This window comes from Mastigoproctus giganteus, chromosome 3, assembly GCF_048544385.1.
Source record: "Mastigoproctus giganteus isolate SK-2022 chromosome 3, ASM4854438v1, whole genome shotgun sequence".
Lineage (NCBI taxonomy): Eukaryota > Metazoa > Arthropoda > Arachnida > Uropygi > Thelyphonidae > Mastigoproctus > Mastigoproctus giganteus.
The window spans coordinates 140,503,836-140,529,286 of NC_143577.1; the positions used below are offsets into that span (position 1 = coordinate 140,503,836).

General features: G+C 36.7%; 1 protein-coding gene across 4 annotated transcripts in view; it reads left to right on the forward strand.

Moving 5' to 3' along the window:
* LOC150088291 (phosphatidylinositol 4-phosphate 5-kinase type-1 alpha-like) overlaps positions 1-25,451 on the forward strand; it is a 743,292-nt gene that overhangs the window by 57,575 nt on the left and 660,266 nt on the right. For all 4 annotated transcript variants that reach the window (XM_090370677.1, XM_090370676.1, XM_090370679.1 and 1 more), the window contains one exon: positions 4,546-4,583. In XM_090370677.1, the coding sequence (XP_090226803.1) occupies positions 4,546-4,583 (38 nt within the window). The remainder of the gene's footprint in view (positions 1-4,545; positions 4,584-25,451) is intronic.

The window sequence follows — 25,451 nt, forward strand, 5'->3', positions numbered from 1 at the left end:
GTCATATACTTATCTGGGACAAGTCATTAGGTGTAATGATGATAAATGGTTGGAAATCAAGAGAAGAATAAATTTTGGATGGATAGCATTCAGGAAATATCCCAATTTGTCTGAAACATAAAATAATGAACCAATGTGTACTACTCACCATGACTTATGGAAGTGAAACTTGAGCACTCACCAAAAGAATGGAAGAGAAGCTGAGAACTACACAGCGAAGAATGGAACGAATTATATTGGGAATCAGACTGTTAGATAAGAAGAGAAACACATGGATTAGGCAGCAAACTCAAGTAAAAGACATTCTTATTAAAACTAAAGAACTGAAATGGTTTTGGGCAGGACACATAGCTCAAAGACATGATGACAGATGGACTAAGAGAATAACAGAATGGTACCCAAGAGGAGCTAGAAGAACATATATTTTTAATAATACACATATATATGTATATATACACACATATTATATATATATATATATATATATAAACACAGTAATACCCCAAAGTTACGCGATAGGTGGGTCCGACGAAAATTGCTTAAGTCGAATTCGCGTAAGTCGGGGTACAACTTTGCATATAAATACATATAAATTTTGTTTAATTGGGACCAAGGACTAACAAAAACACTAGTTTAGAAGAAAAATATTTAATAAAATTGCAGTTCTTTATGCACATTAATACAAAATATGTATTAAAAAAATAAATGAGTTACGTAGAAAAGTTATTTCGATGTCGATGGCTTCATAAAATCTAACAAATTGGTCTGACGACACAGCGCCTTCTTTTTTTCATGCAGAATTTCTTCGTAGCAAGCTAATAATTTTTTTATTCCTTGCTTTGTAGCTATAACACGTTCTTCGTTGGAGTCTGTTTTCTAAAATTTTTAAGTTCTTTTCAATTGAGCTGAGACCTTCTGTCAAGCTTGCAATTGTCATTTGCTTTTCTGGTGGAACTGGATCTGAAGTGTTGGATACTTCAGTGACGTTTTGCTCACGCATTTCTATGAGCTCATTCATTGTCACCTCCTGACTATGTGAATCCAACAGCTCATTGACATCATCACCATTGACTTCCAAATCTAATTGCCTGGCAAGATTAACAACTTCTATCACATGAGAGACATGATCAGTTTCTGGCGTTGTTTTCGTCTCGTTTTTGAAAAAAAAATGGACAAAGTTTCTTCCAGACACCATTCAATGTTTTTTTGTGAATTTCATCCCAAGATTCTTCAATGATATGGCATCTAAAACATTGAATTGTTACAGATATCTGATTATTTTGTCTCATAGCTTCATTCAGACGTGCAAACAAACGCCTTGTGTAGTAAGCCTTTAATGTTTCGATGACTCCCTGGTCCATCGGTTGAAGCAAGCTAGTTGTGTTTGGAGGCAAAAACACAACTTTCACACGTGGGTCGAAATTAATTAGGGTTGCAGGAGGGTGACCGGGTGCATTGTCAGTAAGAAGCATCACTTTAAATGGAATCTGTTTAGACTTGCAATAACATTTGACTTTGGGTATGAAGTGGTGATCAAACCAGTCCCCAAAAACCGAAGCTGTCACCCAAGCTTTATGATTTGACTTCCAAATCACTGGTAAGCTAATTTTAGATATATACCAAACGAAAAAAATCAAGAACCGCGTAACTCCGAGTTCACGTAAGTCGGGGTATTACTGTGTGTATATATATATATTATGTTTATAGAGGAACTCCTCGACTTACGTAAGGGTTACCTTCCATGGAACGCTGTGTAAGTCGGAATTTTCCTAATGCTTGTGCAGCACTCATGACTGTGCTCGCTGAATTGATTGAATCAAAAAATAAATTTTCAACGAACATGTAAATAGAATTATTTATTGTATTTATTAAATTTTTTATCTCATGTGCAGGGAAAATTACAAAAACATGCAATTTAAAAAATTTGAAAATTATAAAAGTTACAAAAAAGAAAGGAGACAGGCATAACATCAGGAAGTTTTACCTCTCGAGCATCGTTGCCAGAATCAACGTCTTCAGCTGATAAGTACGCTGCTGCGGAGGTTGAGGGTTTTAGAGATTTAGAAGGGGCCGGCTGCTCAACCTTACAAAAGAACATATTAATGGATGACTGGATGGTGTCTTTTTTCTTTTAATCGTAGATTTCTTTGCAGCAAGCATATCATTCACTCCTCTGTTAACTTTTAAGAATCGTTTCCTGTCAGGATCTATCTTCTCAAACCTTGCCATTGCTGATGCATTTTCACGAAATGCCATTGCTGTTTTTCAGGTGATGAAGCATCTCGGTTCCTCATTTGGTTCATCTTGATCTTCATCAGCATTTTCTTCTTTCCCTATTGCTGTCTGCAAGTCAATAAGTTCTTTGTTAGGCTTTACAGTCCTAACCTTTTCAATCTTATCTGTTACCTCTTCATATGATTTCTCCTTTTCAAATTCTTCAAAGCCTTTTATTTGTCATGGGCATATTTTCTTTCATGTGCCATACAAACAACTTTTAGTAATTTCCACCCAGGCCTTATTAATGTTTAAGATGGCGTTGTAAATATTGTAATATTTCCAAGTCTCTTAATGTAAAATTTTTCTCATTGTCTACTGGAGACAATGCCTGAGCAAATGTTGTGCATAAATAGTATGCTTTTAAATTTGAAATAACAACCTGATCCATAGGTTGGATGAGTGGGGTGAAGTCATGTTTGACAGTAGAAATATGAATCTCATGGTCAAATTGAAATCATCTAGATGCTTAGGATGTCCAGGAGCATTATCTAATAGAAGCAAAGTCTTGAAAGGAACATCATTGTCTTTACAATATTTTTCAACCTCTGGAATGAAGCAGCATTTAAACAAATCCTCAAAGAGAGAGATATTGTTATCCATGCTCTCTGGTTTGATTGGAAATGCATGGGTAGGGTGGCACGAGGATATCCAGAATGGTACAAAAGCAGTGGTTTTAATCTGTAATCTCCCATTACATTAGCACCAATCAAGAGCGTGGCCCTATCTTTTGATGACTTGAAACCTGGAATTATCTTTTCCAGTTTGGCAACGGATGTTCGATCTGGCATTTTTTTCCTATACAGAGCAGTCTCGTCAACGTTAAAAATTTCTGCTTGAAAAGCTAGCTGCCTTCATCAATAATTTTTTCCAACACATCACAAAATTTCTCTGCAGCTGCAGAATCGACACTGGTTACTTCACCACATACTTTAATGTTTTGGAAACCAGCGTGATGCTTGAGCCTATTAAACCACCTGTTACTTGCCAAAAACTTGGGTTGGGATTCGCCGTACTTATCCTTAATATATTTATAAATACTTGTTGCTTTTGCTTGAATGGTCATAAGACTCAGGGGCACTCGCTTCTGAATCTAATTTTCCATCCATATTATTAATAGCTGTTCCATCTTTGATATAGCATCTAAAGACTTTTGTGATCACTGTTGATCCTTTGACATGTTCTTTTATACGCGCACTGTCCTTTAAAATAGTATTTACTGTTGAAGCAGCAAGACCTAATTCTCTTGCAACGGATGACAAACTTTGTCCTGCTTCATACTTAATCATTTTCATCTTCATTTCTAAATCAATTTTGTTTTGTTTCCTGGCATTGCCACCACTTGCACTTTTCCTTTGTCGCCTTTTCTATTTAATACGTAAATAGGAATGAATAGAAGTTTCTGAAAATTTGTTTTTTATATTATCGAAGATTTCAGTGAAGGGGAACACATTTCCCTAATAGCGGTAACTGAAAAACGCGTTTTTCAGTTACCGCTATTAGGGTTAGTACTTGTTAGTAGGTGTGTCACAAAATTAAATAAATTACTTAAGGGTGCCGTTATTAAAAAAAGGTTGCAAACCACTGCATTAGATACTATCTTTCAGTTTCATTTGCATATTTTTTCAAAATTCATTTCAAATCTGGCACATTTTTGCAGCATATGAAAATGTACATATCTTTCCCACAGAGTGGCATCCTTCTTGACTGAATATCAATCACCTTTCATGTGGATATTTTTTCATTTTCCTTGTCTTTATTCTTTATTTGAATTCTTTTGTTTTTCCCATCTTTATTTATGCAAAGGCAATAACAAATCTTTCACAAACTGGTTGTGTTAGACTGTAGATATTAATTTAATATTATAAGAGAAAAGAAAGTAAACCTGATCTATATGCAGACACAGTTCGAAACTTCATAGCAATGTTGGCAGTATCATTTCCCATAGTCGTAACACAAATAGTTACAAAGATGGTTCCATAGCACCTGATATTTGCTGATGTTTAATTGTTCTGAGAAAAAGATAAAAAAAAAAAAACCCAAAAAACTGACAATTATTGCAGTAAAAGTTTGATTATATTTAGGAAGCTAGAAAAAATTTCAGATTTTTAATAATTAATGAAAGGGTAATGTGGGATCATTATTTTGGAGTGGCATCTGTCAGGGTCTGTGAGACTCGTGATTGGCTAATATTCAGTTACTTAATCTATTTAATTTTTATACTTAATATTCCTGAAAAATGGTTATTTTTATTTCTTTATTTCTTTGAAGGTGAAGCTACAACCAAATCAGAACCACCTCCTTTTGAGGTAAGTGGGATGCTATTCTAATATTAGGATAAAATACATAGGACAAATATGTTAAACCATTTAAAAATAATTCTTTTGCAAATAATTGTATAGTTGCCACTTGTTTTTTGGTGCCTGTGTGGTAAGGTGTTTCAATGTCTTAAATTTATTTATTATTTTTATTTTTTTTTTGTAGTTTGAAGTAAATTCTTCTGTTGTGACAATAGTGGTGTTGTTGAGCATTGAGCCACTGCTGATATGGTTCAAAAAGAAGATCAAGTATGATAATCCTTTAAGTTTTACATTTTTGCCAGTTATGGATGACAAAAATGGGTTCAGCCCAGTCTCCTTAAACAAAAGAACATGACACCTATTTCTCTGCCTTCTGTAAATCATGGGACAGATCTAGTGGGTAGTGTAGAGTGAGTGGATATGCTTACACTTTATCTTATTAATGCACTCATTAGTACCACACAGTAGACTCAATTATATATGAGTGGATACTGTGTGAGACTAAGTTTAGTTCAGCAGTACTACCTTATTCTCAGAAACCTCATCCTCCCCATCTTTGCTTTCTAATGACTGGTTTTAGTCATAATTCAGAAGTAGTCCTTCATGTTTATTGCTGTATGATTAATTTTAACTTTTTTTCTCTGAGTTCTTTTTTTCATTTCTTTTTTTTAATTTGCACCCATGTGCATCCACATGTTAAAATGGAAAACAGTTGTTTTTTTTTCTATTGAACAGAAACTTCAGCTGATCAATAAACATGAGAAAGATACTCAATTACATGGAACAAAAACAAAAGACTGCTTTGGCTGACAAGATCCTTCAAAATTTACATAGTACCATTTTCATGGAGGTAAACCAAGGAAAAAGTGAACCGTACATTTTATTTTTAAAAAAAATTATGTTTGTATTAAATTTCATGTCAAATATTCTCAGTCTGTAGTGTATTTTTATAGATTTGAACACTGTGTGTGTGTGTGTGTGTGTGTGTGTGTGTGTGTGTGTGTGTAAATAAATTTACATTTTGTCATATTTGTGAGCTGTAATTTTTTAGATTATTGAGTTTCACTTATCTGAAAAAAGTTATTTCCCAAGCATCAGATACTTGGGAGTCTACTGTGTATGTGTCCTGTATTACCTGTGGATGTTTAACTCTTTAATGAGCGCGTTCCCATCCAAAAAGTGCTACGGATGTCATTAATTTTAAATGAAAAATTATCTGCCAGAGTGACGCATGTCAATTTTGATATTTTTCAGTAATTGTATTTCTTAATGAAGTTTCGCCATAAAAAATAAAATAACACATTTTCTTTAACCTTAATTAATGCAATGAGTGTTTAAAGTTGATGTCTTTCAGTCCATCTTAGTTTGAAGAATACATTTTCACAAGGGACATTCTCCACAATTCTAGCAGAGTGAGCCTTAGTGGCATGTTCTTCTTCTTCCCATAGTAACAGTTGCGCCATTTACTAAGACAAAGAAGGGATATATGTTTCAATATATATATATATATATATATATATAAAAAAATAAAAAAAAAGGATTGTTTACAGTTGTGTTCATAATAGACTGAAAGTGTAGGCTAGTATCACAAAGTGAAAATTCTGAATTATTTTCTTGCTGATTTTAAGGTTTTAAAAAGGCAACAATTGATGTTTGCAGGTGAGAGAGCAATATTATGGGTACCTGCTAAAGAGTTCAAATTAATTTTGACTAATATTTACTTATTTCAGACAGTTTTTTTTTTCTTGTTTTTATATTGCTTTAAAGCATACTGTGTTTATTTATTTTTTTTATTGTTATGTACCGTGCTTGGGTTGGATGTTGAGAAGACGAAATAAGATATTTGTTGACATTGGACTTGAATTTCTGTAGACTGTAATTTTCAGGAAATACATATGAAGGAAGGTTGTTCCAGAAAACGGCAGTTGAATGAATAAATGAGGAAGATGAAAAGTTGGTTCTGTGGGTTTGAAGTTGGACAGTAAATGGATATTGGCTGGTGGCGGCACGTGTTCGGACTGTTTTGAAAGAGAGAGCAGGAATTATAGAAGCCAATTCAGAAGAACAATGCCCATGGAAGTATCTGTAGAAGAGGCATGCAGCAGAAACAGTACGTCTATGAGAAAGCGAGTGGAGAGACTCTGTTAGAGATGAATCATTAATTAACCTAACAGCCCTCTTCTGAATGGAATCAAGAAGCTTGAGAGAGATTTTGGGGGCACCACCCCAGATGTGGGAACAATATTCCATGGCAGGGCGGATTTCCGATTTATACAGAGTGAGCAGTTGTTTGAAAGAAAAGTAACGCCGAGAGCGAAAGAGAAAACCAAGTTTTTTAGATGCAGAGGAAGCAATATTTGTAATGTGCTTGTGCCAAGAGAGATTAGAAGTCAGGGTAATCCCCAAAAGAGATATATTATTTTGCCTAGAAATCGGAGTGTCACTAAAGATGAGCATATGAGCAGAAGAATCTTTTTGCGAGATATACGACAAGACTAAGTTTCAGAAGGGTTGAAATCAACTAAGTTGTCTCTGCCCTACTGGAGAATTACCTGAAGATCGGCATTTAAGGAATTGGTAGCAGATTTTCGAGAAGTTGAAGGTGATTGAGCAGGACAAGGTTTCTCAAAATGGAAAGCGGAATGCAATGTGCTATCATCGGCAAAGCTATGGATAGGATTGCCAGTCAATGGAAGAAGGTCATTAATATACAAGAGGAAAAGAGTGGGGGGAAAGAACTGAACCTTGGGGGACACCGGAATTAGTGGAGAAGTTAGAAGACAGAGAGCCATCTACCATTACCCTCAGTGAGCGATCAGAGAGAAAACTGGATAACCAATTACTAAAAACAGTTGGCAAACCATAAGATGGAAGCTTGTTTAGAAGACGTTTATGCCAAACACGATCAAAAGCCTTTGAGATGTCAAGAGCAACTACATGTGTTTCACCGAATCTTTCCATTGAATTAGTCCCTAACTGGATAACATAAGCCAGAATATCACCAGTGGATGTCCATCCACTGGTGATATTCTGACGGAATCCATACTGGCGATCGTTGATCAGACGGAAGGTTTCTAGGTAGTTTAAGAGTTGGCGGTTAATTGATTTCTCCATTACTTTAGAAAGAGTAGAAGTAATTGCAATGGGACGATAATTGGATTGGTGGGGATTTGTCACCCTTTTTAGGAACTGGCTGGATATGAGCAAATTTTCAAGCAGAAGGAAAAACACCTTTGGAATAAGAAAGTGAAAAAAGGCAGCAAAAAATAGGAGTAAGTTCAGGAGCACAGGTTTTGAGAACAAATGGAGAAATACCATCAGGACCTGGAGCTTTCTTAGAATCAAGATTCATCAATATCCTTCTGATATCCTTTTGACGGAAGACCACAGGAGGCATTGAATGGAGCGTGTTGGGAATGGTGGGAGGTGTTTTTACCAAGATCATTAATACATGAGTTGAAAGAAAAATGGGATGCTAGCAGGTCAGCTTTATCCTTGGCTGAAGTGACAGCAGAACCATCTGGTTTGGACAGAGGTGGGAGCAGAAATGGGCAAAAATTGCAGCCAGTAGCTTTGGCAAGAGACCAGAATGCTCGGCTACCATTAGGGCAAAAAGCAAGTTTTCTACTCCTAGCTTGTTCAAACTCTAGTTTGGACTGGTTAATAACTGCTTTACAATTGTTGCGAGCTTTGGTGTAGGCAGAAAATGAAACTGAAGAATTAGAAACAAGCCAATTATGATTTGCAACATTCTTCTCGTGAACAGCCTTAGCACATTTATTGGAAAACCAAGGTTTAGATAAAGGACGAGATTTTAAAGTGGAGTGTGAGATAAAGCATTCCATTCCTGCAAGAATAATTTCACTGACACGATCTGAGCAAACGTTGACATCAGAACTTTTGAAACAGTAATCCGACCAAGGAAAAGAAGAAAAGAAGTCTCGCAGGTCATCCCATTTTGCATTCTTGTAATGCTAAACAACACGAGGTTGGGAATAGCCATGAGATAAAGGTTCCATTGGAGAAGAGACAATCACCAAGTTGTGATCCGAAGTGCCTAAAGGATCTCTCACTTCGACCGTGTACTTAGAAGGGGTGTTTGTGAGAAAAAGATCAAGCGTATTGGCTGTATGATTAGGATTGTCCGGTATTCTTGTAGGTAAATGAACAATCTGTGCAATATTACAAATTAACATTTATTTTATGCTTTATGTTCAATAAATGCTTAGTAAGTTCATTAATAAATTAATTAATCTTTTGCTAAAGCCAAGGGATTACTGTGGTATAAGTCAATTACATTGTAACAGGTAGGTCAGTATACATTTTTGTCTTGATTGTGTTAATGCTAATTTTGGAAGAAAGCCAATATGTAAAATAATGCTTTTATAATCATGTTCAATTCTACGAAAATAATAATATCAAGGTTACCCATAATTAGCCAAGATGCTGGTAGACAGCAAATTCTGTTTTATTATAGTGACATGGAGAATTATTGGAACAACCCCTTATTCCCAATAAATTGTAACTATAAATGGCAAAATCATTTCATGGGATATATTCATAATAGTTTTATTTGTAAATTATAATAGGTTTTGACACAATAGTTACAAAGAAATTCTAAATACACTGCTTACTGGTACATGGTATAATGCCATTGCATACTGGGCCGTTTTAACGCATGGGTGCAGACGCCAGGGGCCTCGGCCTACTGGGAGCCTTACTTCATCATCATCATCAGCCATTTTCAATCCACTGCAGGATGAAGGCCTCTCCAGCAACTTTCCAGTTCCTTCTGTTTTGAGCACTGGCCATCCATTTACTACTCAAAAACTCATGAATTTCATCTATCCATCTAAGCCTTTGTCTTCCAGGTTTTCTTCTAGCTCCTCTTGGGTACCATTCTGTTATTTTCTTAGTCCATCTGTCATCATATCTTCGAGCTATGTGTCCTGCCCAAGACCATTTTAGTTCTTTAGTTTTGATAAGAATGTCCTTTACTGAGTTTGCTGCCTAATCCATGTGTTTCTCTTCTTATTTAACAGTCTGATTCCCAATATAATTCGTTCCATTCTTCGCTGTGTAGTTCTTAGCTTCTCTTCCATTCTTTTGGTGAGTGCCCAAGTTTCACTTCCATAAGTCATGGTGGGGAGTATACATTGGTTCATTATTTTACGTTTCAGACAAACTGGGATATTGCTCTTCAGTATGTGACTATATTTCCTGAATGCTATCCATCCAAAATTTATTATTTTCTTGACTTCCAGCCATTTATCATTATTACAGCTAATAACTTGTCCCAGATAAGTATATGACTCCACCATTTCAATTACTGCTCCTTCAATCATTATTTCCCTTTCCGTGGCATACTTGTTCATCATTACTTTTGTTTTAGCCATATTCATCTTTACTCCAAAATCCTTACTAACTGTGCATAACTAATTAAGATTTTCCTCTAATTCTTTGGGATCGTGGCTTATGACCACAATGTCATCTGCAAATCGTAAATGGTTTAGGTACTCTCTGTTCACACTGACTCCTTGCGACCAGTCTAATCTTCTGAAAGCTTCTTCAAGGGCAGCAGTAAACAGCTTCGGAGATATTGTGTCTCCTTGTTGAACTCCTTTCTCGATTTTAAATTTGCTTCTGTCTTTGTCTAGTCTAATAAAGGATGTAGCACTCTCATATATTTTCTTCAAAATCATATATATGAGTATCTATGCCTTGTCTTTCCAGTGCCCGAAACATTGCCTTATGCTGTATGGAGTCAAATGCCTTTTCATAATCCACAAATGCCAGGCATAATGGTGTTTTATATTCATTTGCTTTCTCCATTAGCTGTGATATTATGTGAAGGTGATCCATAGTTGAGAATCCTGTCCTACAGCCAGCTTGCTCTTTCGGTTGATTCTCATCAAGTATTCTTTCTAATCTGTTAGTAATGACCCTTGTGAACAACTTGTAGATGTAGGATAACAAGCTAATTGGTCTATAATTTCCAATTTCTGATTTATCTCCTTTCTTATGCAGCAAAACTATGATTGCATTATTCCACTGCTTAGGCATCACACCTTTTCTAATGCACTTTGTGAAGAGCCTCGCCAGTTTTTGTGTTATGTCTCTTCCTCCCAATTTTAACAACTCTACAGTAACTTCATCTTCCCCCGGGGCTTTCCGATTCTTCATTTTCTTCAATGCATGTTCTACCTCATCAGGAAGAATATCGGGTATGTCTTATGTGTTGCTACTTTGCAATCCATGTTCCCCACTGCTGGTATCATTCCCTCGCTCCTTGTATAATTCTCTATAGTAGTCTTCTGCTATTTGAATTATGCCTTCTCTGCTGTTTATAAGTACACCATCGCTATTCTTCAGTTTCAGTATCATTTGTCTTTCTGTATTACTGCTCATGGCTGCTGATTTAAATCCTTTCTTTTCCCTTAATGCTTGTTCTACTTTTCTTGTGTTAAATCTTCTTATGTCCTCTCTGAGTCTCTTTCTAATGGCTTTGCATAACTCAGTATACTCAATTTTCTCCCTGTCAGTGTTTTTCTTGCTCTTCATTTGTCGTCTTTGGTTCATCATGACAAGTGTTTCTTGACTAATTTTTTCTTCTTTGGATTTCTGTTTCCCTATAGGTTTCTTGGGCTTTATCACTTTCAGAAAGTTATAATATTCCTCGTCGATATCTTGGTCCTGAGCAGTCTGCAGAAGCTCAAACTTGTTCTTAAGTTCCAGTACATACTGCTTTTTCTCCTCCTCTGTTATTTCAAAGACCTTTGTATTATTTACTCGAGTCAGTTTTTTCCTTTCCTACATCTATATCAAGTGTACATCTTACCATTCTGTGATCACTTCCAACATTTACCTTATTCAGGACCGTAACATCATTCACAATATATATTCTGTTAGTGAGGATGAAGTCGATTTCATTAGTTGTTAATCCATTTGGACTCTTCCATGTCCACTTTCTGTTCACCCTTTTCTTGAAAAAAGTGTTCATTACTGACAGTCCTTGAGATTCTGCAAATTCCACAAGTCTTTCACCAATTCCAAAATTTTCTATAGTTCCTCTTTCTGCGCTGTTTTGCCTTTTTCCGACCTTAGCATTGAAGTCCCCCATAATAATAGTGTAGTGGGTTTTCTGCTCATCTAGAAGACTCAATTTCAGTGTACATTTCTTCAACCTCTTCATCATCATGGCTCGATGTTGGTGCATAAATCATTATAATCTTTAGCTTGTACCTCTTAGAAATCTTGAATATTAGTCTTGACACCCTTGGTGATGTACTTTTGAATTCCAAAATGTTGTTTTTTAAATTTTTATGGACCAGAAACCCAACTCCACCTTCACTCCTTTCACTGTTTCCATTGGTGTACAGCAGATTTCCACTTGATAAACTTATAAGCGATTCATTTCTTCTTCTTGTTTCAGCCAAACCAATGATATTCCAATTCACATTTTCTAATTCCTTTTCCAGCTCTAATATCCTGTCTTCACCGATGAGTGATCGTACGTTATAACAGGCCAAGTTCAATTTCCGTGCATGGCAGCCTGGTCGTACCCAGAGATTCTTAGCACCCTCTGCTTCCACTCTGATCCTCTCGCTGCCGTAAGAGGGAGAGTGAAGGCTGCTGGGGACTGAGGGCCATTTGTATTGTTGTGCTTTCATTGCTGGAGGGTTTGGTCTTTTCCTCTTCACGCTGACCAGGCGTCTTGAAGAGAACCACTCTACACGTTCGTTGCCACCTAAGTGACGTAACAGGGCTTACCATCGAGAAGGTGTGCATGAGTGGATTTTAGGGAGGCAGGCCAACCGGACTTCTCCTAAATCTTCTGTAATAGAGAGATATTGGATCCATCAGTGTTTTAGGCTGAGTGTCTGATAACACACAGGATACCTGTTCTCCTCTAAGCCCCCTTACTTGTTGATCTTAAATAATTTTTTAAAAGACCCTCTGTTCCATATGTTATGTTGTGATCGAAAGCACCGCAAACACGGAACAGAATGATATTCGAATGTTTTTGCCTTTCTTTAAATAGTTTAAAGTGCCGAAAATATTAATATTTAGTAAAAAAAATTAGCAAATTTAATTCTCGCTTATGATTATAAATTAATAATATGTATATAATTATATATTATATATATTATTAATATATATAAATATATTTAAATTTAAATAATGGCTTACAAGTTTTTGCCAAACTACTGGCTTATGTTTTATGTTGTTTTATTTTGAATTATCGGATATATATATATATATGTGTAATTATAATTATATAATATAATTATAATTTTTAAGTGTCCGCTATGCTCCGTGCAAAGCTTCTCGCATGGTGATGAAGCATAGTTTCCAGTAGCTCTTTTAATACATAGGTTTAGGAATGCGAATTTTCTTTAAATTTTAAAAACATAAGGATTCTTCCTTATGTTTTTAAAATTTACACTGTGCTATATTTTATATCATATGCATGTCATGATGTTACTGTAATAATGTTCAGTACTCTTATTTGTATTTGATTTATATGGAACATAAATTTGAATAGGTAAATTTCACATATTTTATATTCAAAATATTTGCATATATTTATATATTCAAAATATTTGTATATATTCATATATTTAAAGTATTTGCATATTAATTTATCATTTGATTTATTTTATTATATTTTATTGAGGTATTTTATTTACATATATATATAGTATGGTATATATATATAGTATATAATAATAAATAAAAGTAAAAAAATGAAGAATAAGAATGTAACAATGAAAATAGTTTTGCGGACTAGGGCCACTGATGGTTTGAAAGAATCTAATGACCATGATAAAAAAAAAAAAAAAAAAAAAAATATATATATATAGATATACTGTATATATAATCAAGAATAATGATATAGAGAAGCTATATGATATGGGAGGGGAAACTGAGTTTGAAATTAGATAAATCTGAATTACAATAACATAACTTATGGATCAGGGACACTGCTATAGCAGAATGTACCCTACAGCCATAATGTGTATATGTATATATAAAATATTTTAAGTATAAAATATTGTAGAACATGTTAAAGAGCTTTATGTATAGAATTAAATGTTTCTGCTGACTAATGAATATACCAGTATACACTGGGAGCAATATATGTTGTGAAAGAAGGGGGGGGGGAATGAACCGGAAAATAAAACTATAAGAATTGCACAAATTGAAAAATACCAAAAAAATTTTTTGAAAAAATGACCAAGGTGGAAATAACACATGACCTCTGATGATGACACAAAAATCATGAAAGACACGGCAATGTTATTTCCACCTTGGTCGTCTTTTCAAAAAACATTTTTTTTTTTTTTTTCAATTTGTGCAATTTATCGTTTTATTTCCTGGTTCATTCCCCCCCCCCTTCTTTCACAACATATATCGCTCCCAGTGTATACCGTATATTCATTAGTTTTAATTCTACATAAAGCTCTTTAACATGTTCTACCTACAATATTTTATACTTAAAATATTTTATATATACATACTGTATATATATATATATATATATATATATATATATATATATTAAATGTTATTTAAAGTCAAAGTAACAGTTGATGGAAAAATAACAATAAAAAACAAAAATGAATAAACAAAGTATGACAAATGCACCAAAATGTGCAAAGCAGCAGTAAAGGATGCAAAAGTATATAAGCATGTAAGTATAAATAAATCTGAAAAAAGTTTGTATAGATGGAGATGAGAATTACACAAATGTCATCAGATATGGGTGAGCAAATTTAGTTATAGGTCGAATAGAGAGATGGCAAAAATGCAAAGTCTAATGTCAGCAGAAGTAAATATTGATACATGGTTAGGTAATTCATCAGGGAACTACACCCAACTATGAATCAGGAACTGCGTAACTATACTTGTCCATAACAGTAGAAGAAATGTGAAATAAAGCCAAAAAGGAAAAAGAAAAAGATTAGCATATTTTTTACAGTATGAACAAGGAATATGCAGTTCCTGATACATTGTTGGGTGTAGTTCCCTGATGAATTACCTAACCATATATCAATATTTACTTCTGCTGACATTAGACTCAGCATTTTTGTCTTCCCTCTTCGACCTATAACTAAAGTTGCCCACCCATATCTGATGTCAGCTCCACCACATTTTATTTTTTTTTATTTTACTTTATTTTGTTTAACCATTTGTATTAATAATTTTACTTTACAGTTACTTTACCTCCAAATTGGCTTTGCAAATTCAACCCATAATTTTCTTAATTCATCGTAACTTTTAGGATATTAACATTCTTTTGCTTTTTTCATATCTACATTACTTCTTTTTTCTACTGTCCTTATCCTACCAGTCCTTGGCACTTTATGTAATTCTCACCTCCATCTATACAAACTTTTTTTTTTTCAGATTTATTTATACTTACATGCTTATTTATTTATATATATATATATATATATATATATTTATATGAGTAATATGGAAAGAAAGTTAATAAATTGTAACAAGCTGTAACTAATACTTATGGGCCAATGCAGTTGCTAGAGCAATTATGCATTATGACCATAATGTGTATAAAATATTTTGTATAATATTGAAGATAATAATATAGAAGGAAATTAAAGCAGACAATACCAAGCTGGATTTAAAGAAACGCAAGGGATATAAATATATATAAAAAAAATAAATAAAAAAAAATATATATATATATATATATTTTTGATTGCTTAAATGAATTAAATTTGATTGTTTTATTGATTGTTCTAATATTTTATCCCTTGCTACGTTAATGCCATTGCCGTTGGCAATTCGACAATTATACGTGCTTGATATATTTTAGTTTGATTGCTTAGATGAATTAAACTTTAGTGTCTATTTTCCATTGGGTATTAGGGTGTATCCTGAACAGGAGATTTTGTTAGCATTTCAAGTCTAACATATTCCTAGGGGTCTGTGGTGGCGTTCAAATTATATAATAAACAATAATAAAAAGTTAGTTCTAATACTAATTATCTAATTTTAATTAATGTTATTAATCAATACTAAACAATACTAAATAACATTCCCTTATCTGGTCATCTATCCGCTACTTCTTCAGGGGCTTTGAGCAGATCGATAGCCAGTTTTAAAGGAATGTCTCATAATTACCCGTTTCTGTTAACTCCTTATCAGTTTTGCCTTATTAGTGAGATTTTTTATCTCCTTTAGATTATTTAATTTATTAAATTTATTAAATAATGATATTTTTATGCTAATTTGTCTTTAAATTTTTGAATATTTTTAATACTTAATTTAGGAATTCAGCAAACTGGTATAGGAGAAACAAAGCCCAACGGGTAATTATCGGAATAAGAGAGTGGAGCTATACTTATCTGTCCGGTGGTGGTGGTGGTCCTTCAGTAAAAGAGGGGTTAGCTCTTGTTCACTGTTTGTTTCATTCTTGGTTTGGTTTTTATTGCGCAGTCACGTCTATTGTTGCTTGATATTGTTGTAAGGTGATATTTTAGTAAGTCTTCCGATAAGTGGGTTGGTTCCTACGTCAGCCGGGGTGCGGCCTGGGTGGGGGGTTTTTGTTTCCGTTTTTAAACTCCGTGGTGAACATTAATTTGAATAAAATGTGATATGTTTGTATTATATTTACAAGCGTTATTTATTGTTATTTACATAAGTTGGTTTGCTATCCCTTTGGACTGGGCCGGTATAGCTTTTCTAAGGCATAACAGCCCGTTTTGTCCTCGGGGATAGCTATTTACATATTTACAGCCTCCTGTAAAGTGAATTTTACCTTGCGAATGGTTACCCATAGATTAATTTTTTATTCTGACTTTGAAGGGTGGGTTAATATAGGAAACCGGATTATAGTGCGGTCAGAGGACGAGCCTCCTCTGAGCGTAAGAAATCCGGACCTTAATTTAGGTTTTGGTATTGCTTTGTGATTTAGATATTAGATTTTTGTTATTAATAAGTGTGGCCGCTTTTATGTGGTGTTTGCTGTAATTGTAGGGTATATTGTTTTTTGTGAGTGTTTTTATCAGTTTGTTAATTGCTTTTGTTGTGTTTTCTGCATTACTGCATACTTTTATTATTCTGGTCGTTTGGTTCCTAATTGTGTTTCCGTATATGTGTTTTGCAATGTTGCTATCCCAGTGGATGAGTTTTATAGCTGGGAATTTGAAGTGGTCTCTTTTGTCATAATGTTTAGTTTCGATTTTGTTATTTTTGATAGTAATCTGGCTGTCTAGGTAATATGCTTGTAATTTGCTGTTTTGGTTGGTACGTTCTATGCTGAGGTCGGTAGGGTATATTGCTTGGGCTAGTGTTTCAAAACCGTCGTGGTTGATGATTAGGACATCATCAATATATCTGAACATGTTAATTTCTTCTGTTATGTTATTTTCGAAGTGATGTAAATATAGGTTGGCAATCGCACTGGAGCAGCAAGATCCCATGGCTATTCCTCTGGTCTGTAAATAGATTCTGTTTCCCATCATTACATAGTTATTTTTGACGTTGAGATTGACTAAATCGTTCCAGTATTGTTTTTTACAGTTTAAACTAATTTGGTGGTTTTGACTATAATATATATATATATATATATATATATATATATATATATATATATATATATACACAAAACTTATCATTGTCTACCCACAATCTAGATGATTTCAACTGGGGCCAACCACCCAGACTGGAGGCAAAAAACAACAAGGAATTCTCTGTTTCTGTAATGATCGGGGGATGCTGGACACCCCTTATGGGAAGTCCAGCCTCCTGCATAATTGCAAACCTCTATCTATATTCTGCAGAAAGAACATTCCAAGATAACCTATTTATGTTCAGATGCATAGATGATCTATGTGCATTTAATTGTCTGCATTTCGTTCAGGATTACAGCAAATTATATCCAGAAGAACTTGTATTGGAAAAAACTAATAGTTCTGATACCATAGCAAATTACCTGGATCTTCATATAGAAATATTCCATAATAATATAGATGTAAATGTATATAATAAAAGAGATGCATTTAATTGCAATGTAGTCGGCTTTATAAACTGGAGATCTAATACAGTCCATTCCGGTAATTTGGGACACATCGGGACTAGTGCATTTTGGCCCGATTAAGCTGCTGCCCCAATTATCCGAAGTTTCACGTAAATAGTTAAAAATACAATGTACTCCCCCTTTTTTAAGATTGGTTCACTGTGCCTATATGAGAGCTTGAAGGACAGGGTGGATGCCCTCGAAGGATTAAAAGTGAGGGGCCCATCAAGCTCTCAGCTGCCCACACCAATGCCAGAGCTTGCACTTGGTCATCATGCAACACAGCGGCAGCCCCCAAGGCAGAATGCGCTGGTCCCAAAGGAACTAGTAGTTGTTGGTGACTCTATTGTCAGGGAAACGGGAAACATGCTTTGTAAAAAGGATAGGTGGAACAGGACCAGGGTATGTCTGCCAGGGGCAAAGGTTGATGACAATGTAGAGCGGATATTATCTTTTAAGGGCACAAAAGGTGATATAGTTGTACACGTTGGCACTAATGATATTAAGAGTAGGAGACCGGCGGAATTACTTAAGAAGTACAGGTCACTGTTGAAAAAAAGCCGTGAATTAGTCTTGAATTTGAAAGTGTCTGCAGTTCTGCCCAGACACGATAGGAGGGAGTATGTGACGAGAGCCCTGTCGATCAATTCGGCCCTGGGCCCTGGAAGGATTGTGCAAGGCTCAAGGGATAGAATTTTTTTCAGCCTGGTCTGTACTTGTTAACAGGAGAGATTGCTTCTACAGGGATGGGATATACTTAAATAGAAAGGGTGCAAGAATGTTTGCTGATGCTATCGAGGCAGTGTTAGGTGGGTCGGAAAACTGCTACATTGGGGGGATACAAGGACTAATAGATTAACAGTAGCCACTGGCAGAGGTGAAAGTGATTCTTGCACTGCTTCTATTGGAATGAGCCGCAGCCTGGAAAATAAGATGCAGGATATTTCAGAGACTGCTGGGAATCATTGGGGTACAAATAAACACATAGGTTGTGTTAGGGTAGCTAAGAAAAAGAACAGGTGCATGTATACTTGCGTGTACACCAATGCTAGGAGTTTAGTAAATAAATTTGATGAATTTGAGGTATTGCTCAAAACATCAAAGGCAGATATTGATGCAGAACTGGAATTTGGGGAGTACAATGTCTACAGAAAGGATAGACAGGGTAGGAAGGGAGGAGGGGTTGTGCTATTAGTTATGAAATACATAAAATCCAAGGAAGCGAAGCCGGTCGACATTGCTGGACAGTGCAGTGTCGAGTCAGTTTGGTATGACATAAGCATTGGGAGATCAAAATTGAGAGTAGGAGTGTGCTATAGGCCTAATGACTCTGATGAGTATAATAAGAAACTGTACAGGGATATAGTGGGCCAGTAAATCAGAGAGTCTTATAATTGGGGATTTTAATTTCCCAGATATTGACTGGAATTTGCGGGCTGGTCACTCACACACTAGCAAGGCTTTTGTGGATTTATTGGATGATTGTTTTTTCATCAGCATGTTCGGGAGGCAACTAGAGGGAGTAATACTCTTGATTTGATTATCAGTAGTGATTCTTCATGCATTAAGAATCTGCAGGTAAATGAACCACTAGGGGGCAGTGATCACAGTGTGCTGAAGTGGGATTTACTCAAAGAGGTAACTACCATTAGGGGTAAAGGGAAGGGTTATTGCTTTCGTAAAGGTCACTACGATGGACTGAGACAGTATTTAAATTCTATACAGTGGGACAAACTGATGATGCTACCAACAGCAAATTCAAAATGGGAAGCATTGAAATAACTTACCTTGGAAGCTACTAGGCTTTACATACCAACTAAGAAATGTTGTTCAAGGTTTAGGCCTAAGTGGATGTCAGATGAACTAATGAGACATATGGCAGAGAAGAAAAATGCATGGGGTACATACAAATTAACACGTGACACAGAAGCCTATGATAGATACAAGTTGATCTGTAACCAAGTTACAAAGGAGGTTAGGCAGATTACGAGAAATCTTCGGCAAGGGATGCAAAGAAAAAGAGCAAAGAGTTCTTTACTTATGTAAACTCTAGAAGGAAGGGGATCAATCAGATTGGTCCACTTGATATCGATGGGTCAACTGTTGATGATCCTGCTCAGGTAGCTAACAAACTGAATGAATATTTTGCATCGACATTCAAAAATAAGGAGTTATTCAGTGAGGGGAATGCTAGAGGTGTATTCAACTCTGGCAGTAAGCTAGAGAATCTTGTAATAACTGAGAGTAAAGTGGAGGAGAAATTGTTGAAGATAAACACAAGAAAGGCACCCGGGGTGGATGGGATCTATCCAGTTATATTAAAGGAGGCAGCAAAGGAAGTAAGCAAACCCTTAGCCATGATTATGAGAGCTTCCTTGGACAATGGGGAAGTACCCATGGACTGGAGATGTGCAAATGTGGCCACAATTCACAAAGGAGGATCAAAGGGTGACACATGTAATTATAGACCTGTTAGTTTAACTTCTGTTCCTGGAAAATTAATGGAGGCACTGGTTAAAGAAGCCCTGCAGGATCATCTAGACAAGACTTCTGTTATAGCTCAGACACAGCATGGTTTTTTTAAGGGGAAGTCTTGCCTGACCAACTTGATTGGATACTATGATGCAGTCACAAAAGAACTGGATGCAGGGAATAACTTTGATATTATATACTTGGATCTTAGAAAGGCTTTTGATACTGTTGCACATGGAAGACTGCTACACAAATTGGAGCAGTGTGACATTGGAGGCAAATTGCTGCTATGGATAAAGGGGTGGTTGAGGGGGAGAAGACAGAGAGTGGTAATCAATGGACACTGCTCATCGTGGACTAATGTTATTAGTGGAGTCCCTCAGGGCTCAGTGTTGGGTCCATTATTGTTTTCTGTATTTATAAATAATATTGATGATGGTATATCAAGCTTAATGTCCAAGTTTGCAGACGATACAAAGGTTGGCAGGGTTGTCAAGGACACTACTGACACTATGATGCTGCAACAGGATCTGGAAAGGTTGAGCAGATGGGCTGAGAGGTGGCAAATGAAGTTTAACATTGACAAATGTAAAGTACTACACATGGGAAACAGCAACCCCAGAGCAACGTATCAACTCTGTGGTACTACACTGACAGTGGTAGAGAATGAAAGGGACTTGGGGGTGGTTGTGCAGGCAGATATGAAGTTCTCTGAGCAGTGCAGACGGGCTGCAAGAGTAGCTCATGGAGTATTGTCAATGATATACAGGAATTTTTCCAGCAGGGATAAGGAGGTGATTATTCCATTGTATAAGGCAATGGTCAGGCCACACCTAGAGTACTGTATACAGGTCTGGAGGCCTCATTTCAAGAAGGATGTAGAGATGCTGGAATGAGTACAGAGAAGGGCAACAAGATTAGTGAATGGAACAAAGGGGCGCTCTTACGAAGAAAGGCTTAAGTTTTGCAAATTACAGTGTCTGGAGACTAGGCACCGGCGAAGGGATCTGATAGAGGTGTATAAAGCCTTGAATGGTTTCAGCATGCTCAATGCTGATGGGATTCTTCCTCTTGCTGAGAATTCAAATTGAGAAAAGACAGATGTAGGATAGACGTGAGGAAATTTGCCTTTAGCCAGTGGGTGGTTTGTTGGTGGAATAGACTTCCATCCCTTGTCGTGGAAGTTGATAGCCTAAACAAGTTTAAGGCTCAGCTGGACAAGTATTTCGAACGAACAGAGGGGTGAAGTGGAAGTGGTTATTTATTTATTTATTTGGTTTTTTTTTTTTTTTTTGGCTGATGCTTCATAAGCTTGCTTTCTTGCATCAAATGCCTCTACTAATGCTAATGCTAGTTGCAAATGCTCCTAAAAACCAAAAAAAAAAAAAAACAACAGCTAGCGTGTGAGTGACCAACCCAAAAATTCCAGTCAATATCCGGGAAATTAAAATCCCCCATTATAAGACTCTCTAATTTACTGGCCCACTCTATTTTCCTAAACAGTTTCTTATTATACTCATCAGAGTCATTAGGCCTATAACATAATCCCAATTTTGATCTCCCAGTGCTTATGTCACACCAAACTGACTCGACACTGCACTGTCCAGCGATGTCAACTGAATGCACTTTCTTGGATTTTGTGTTTCTTAACTAATAGCAGAACCACTGCTCCCTTCCTATTCTAATCTGTCCTTCCTGTACACATTGTACTCTCCAAATTCCAATTCTCCAAGGTCCTTATATCTGTGTGTCACCACGTCACCGATATCCCAACAATATCTGCCTTTGATGTTTTGACCAACACCTCAAATTCATCAAATTTATTTACCAAAGTCCTAGCATTCGTGTATGCGTAAGTATTCATGCACCTGTTCCTATTCTTTTACTGCAATGACTCCCAGCAGTCTCTGAAATACCCTGCATCTTGTTTTCCAGTCTACTGCTCATTCCAATAGAAGCAGTGCAAGAATCATTTTCACCTCTGCCAGTGGCTACTGTTAATCTGTTAGTCCTTGTATCTCCCAAGCTAGCAGTTTTCCAACCACCTAACACTGCCTCGATAGCATCAGCAAACATTCTTGCACCCTTTCTATTTAAGTGTATCCCATCCCTGTAGAAGCAGTCTCTCCTGTTAAGAAGTACAGACCAGGCTGAAAAAAATTCTACCCCTTGAGACTTGCACAATCTTTCCAGGGCCGAATTGATCGACAAGGCTCTCATAATATACTCCCTCCTATCGTGTAAGTAAGTGTATTTAGGGTCAAGCGGCACCACGGGTTCCCGCCCAACACCACATTGTTTACTTTGTGGTGTGTTACAGTACGCTGTAAATGCCAGAGATTTAAGTGTGCGGGTCTTGGATCGTTTAGTGTTGTGTACCATTGTTCTTCTGGTCATTTAGCTGCTGGACCCCTGTTGAGCCCCAACGTTGCCACATATGCCTTGTGGAGGCAGACTAGGAACCCAGTAGCTTATATATATATATTCTGGAAGGTCTTCCACCTAATTTCCTGAAATTTCAATGGCTAGGAACTAAAAAAAAAAACTGCTAGATTGGAGGCCAAAAGTCAATGGGCAAGGGTTAATTTGCACCGTTAAGGTTTGACATGTAGGGCGTATGCTAGGGTATAGGCAGAATGGGGGAGGGAGACTGAAGGCTGGAAGGAGGCATCAGAAGAATGGGTGTGATTGAGAAGATGCTCCCAGTTAGTGAGAGTGGGGCAGGTCCATGCTCCACCAGAAATAAAAGAGGGCGGCAAGGAGAGGGGAAGGAGTCTGGCTTCTCCCCCCCTGCCAGGAAAGGGGAATAAAGGTACCTAGCAAGGGAGCAGGGTACTGATCACCAAATAGCACATTTTTTTTTTTTTTTTTTAATTAAACCCTAAACACGAGAGGTATTAGAACCTATAGTACTTATCACCGTGCTTGGGTTGGAGGTTGAGAAGATATTTGTTGACATTGGACTTGAACTTCTGTAGACTGTAATTTTCAGGAAATACGTATGAAGGAATGGTGTTCCAGAAAATGGCAGTTGAATGAATAAACGATGAAGATGAAAAGTTGGTTCTGTGAGTTTGAAGTTGGACAGTAAATGGATGTTGGCTGGTGGCTGCACGTGTTCAGACTGTTTTGAAAGAGAGTGCGAAAATTATAAAGCCAATTCAGAAGAACAGTGCCCATGGAAGTATCTGTAGAAAAGGCATGCAGCAGAAACAGTACGTCGATGAGACAGCAAATGGAGAGAGAGACTCTGTTAGAGATGAATCATTAATTAACCTAACTGCCCTCTTCTGAATGGAATGAAGAAGCCTGAGAGAGGATTTGGGGGTACCACCCCAGATTTGGTAACAATATTCCACGGTAGGGCGAATTTGCGATTTATACATAGTGAGCAGATGTTTGGAAGAAAAGTAACGCCGGAATGAAATAGAAAACCCAAGTTTTTTAGATGCGGAGGAAGCAATATTTGTAATGTGCATGTGCCAAGAGAGATTAGAAGTCAGGGTTATCCCCAAAAGAGATATATCATTTTGCCTAGAAATCGGAGTGTCACCAAAGATAAGCATAGCAGCAGAAGAATCCTTTTTGTGCGATATAAGACAAGACTGAGTTTTAGAAGGATTGAAATCAACTAAGTTGTCTTTACCCCACTGGAGAATTACCTGAAGATTGGCATTTAAGGAATTGGTAGCAGATTTTCGAGAAGTTGAAGCTGATTGAGCAGGGCAAGGTTTCTCAAAATGGAAAGCAGAATGCAATGTGCTGTCATCAGCAAAACTATGGATAGGATTTCCAGTCAATGGAAGAAGGTCAATAATGTACAAGAAAAAAAGAGTGGGGGAAGAAACTGAACCTTGGGGGACACCGGCATTAGTGGAGAAGTTTGAAGACAGAGAGCCATCTACCATCACCCTGAGTGAGCGATCAGAGAGAAAACTGGATAACCAATTACAACAAACAGTTGGCAAACCATAAGATGGAAGCTTGTTTAGAAGACTTTTATGCCAAACACAATCGAAAGCCTTTGAAATGTCGAGAGCAACTACTTGTGTTTTGCTGAACCTTTCCATTGAATTGGTCCATAAATGGGTAACATAAGCCAGAATATCACCAGTGGATCGACACTGACGGAATCTATTCTTGCGATCGTTGATCAGACGGAAGGTTTCTAGGTAGTTTAAAAGTTGGCGGTTAATTGATTTCTCCATTACTTTAGAAGCCGACCGGGCTAGCCGAGTGGGTAAATGTACCTGCCCGGCAACCCAAAGGTCGCGGGTTCGATTCCCGCCTCGGGCTTGGATCAAAGTACTGCAAAAACCTTGGGAGGTGCAATATGGCCACAGAAGCCGATGCGCCAACAACTACCAAATCAAAAAAAAAAAAAAAAAAAAAAAATTACTTTAGAAAGAGTAGTAGTAATTGCAATGGGACGATAATTGGATGGGAGGGATTTGTCACCCTTTTTAGGATGAGCAAATTTCCAAGCAGAAGGTAAAACACCTTTGGAATAAGAAAGTGAAAAAAGGCGGCAAAGAATAGGAGTAAGTTCAGGAGCACAGGTTTTGAGAACAAGTGGAGAAATACCATCAGGATCTGGAACTTTCTTAGCATCAAGATTCGTCAAAACCCTTCTGACATACTTTTGACGGAAGACCACAGGAGGCATTGAATGGAGCGTGTTGGGAATGGTGGGAGGATCTTTACCAAGATCATGATCATTAATACATGAGTTGGAAGAAAAATGGGATGCTAGCAGGTCAGCTTTATCCTTGGCTGAAGTGACAACAGAACCATCTGGTTTGGACAGAGGTGGGAGCAGAGATGGGCAAAGGTTGCGGCCACTAGCTTTGGCAAGAGATCAGAATGCACTGCTACCATTAGGGCAAGAAGCAAGTTTTCTACTCTTAGCCTGTTCAAACTCGAGTTTGGACTGATTAATAACTGCTTTACAATTGTTGCGAGCTTTGGTGTAGGCAGAAAATGAAACTGAAGAATTAGAAACAAGCCAATTACAATATGCAGGATTCTTCTCTTGAACAGCCTTAACACATTTATTGGAAAATCAAGGTTAAGATAAAGGATGAGATTTTAAAGTGGAGTGTGGGATAAAGGTTTCCATTCCTGCAAGAATAATTTCACTGACATGATCTGAGCAGACATTGACATCAGAAATTTTGAAACAGTAATCCGACCAAGGAAAAGAAGGAAAGAGAAATTTTGGAGAAGAGAATCACCAAGTTGTGGTCTGAAATGCCTAAAGGACCTCTCACTTCGACCGTATACTTGGAAGAGTTGTTTGTGAGAAAAAGATCCAGCGTGCATTGGCTGTATTCTTGTAGGTAAATGAACAATATGTGCAA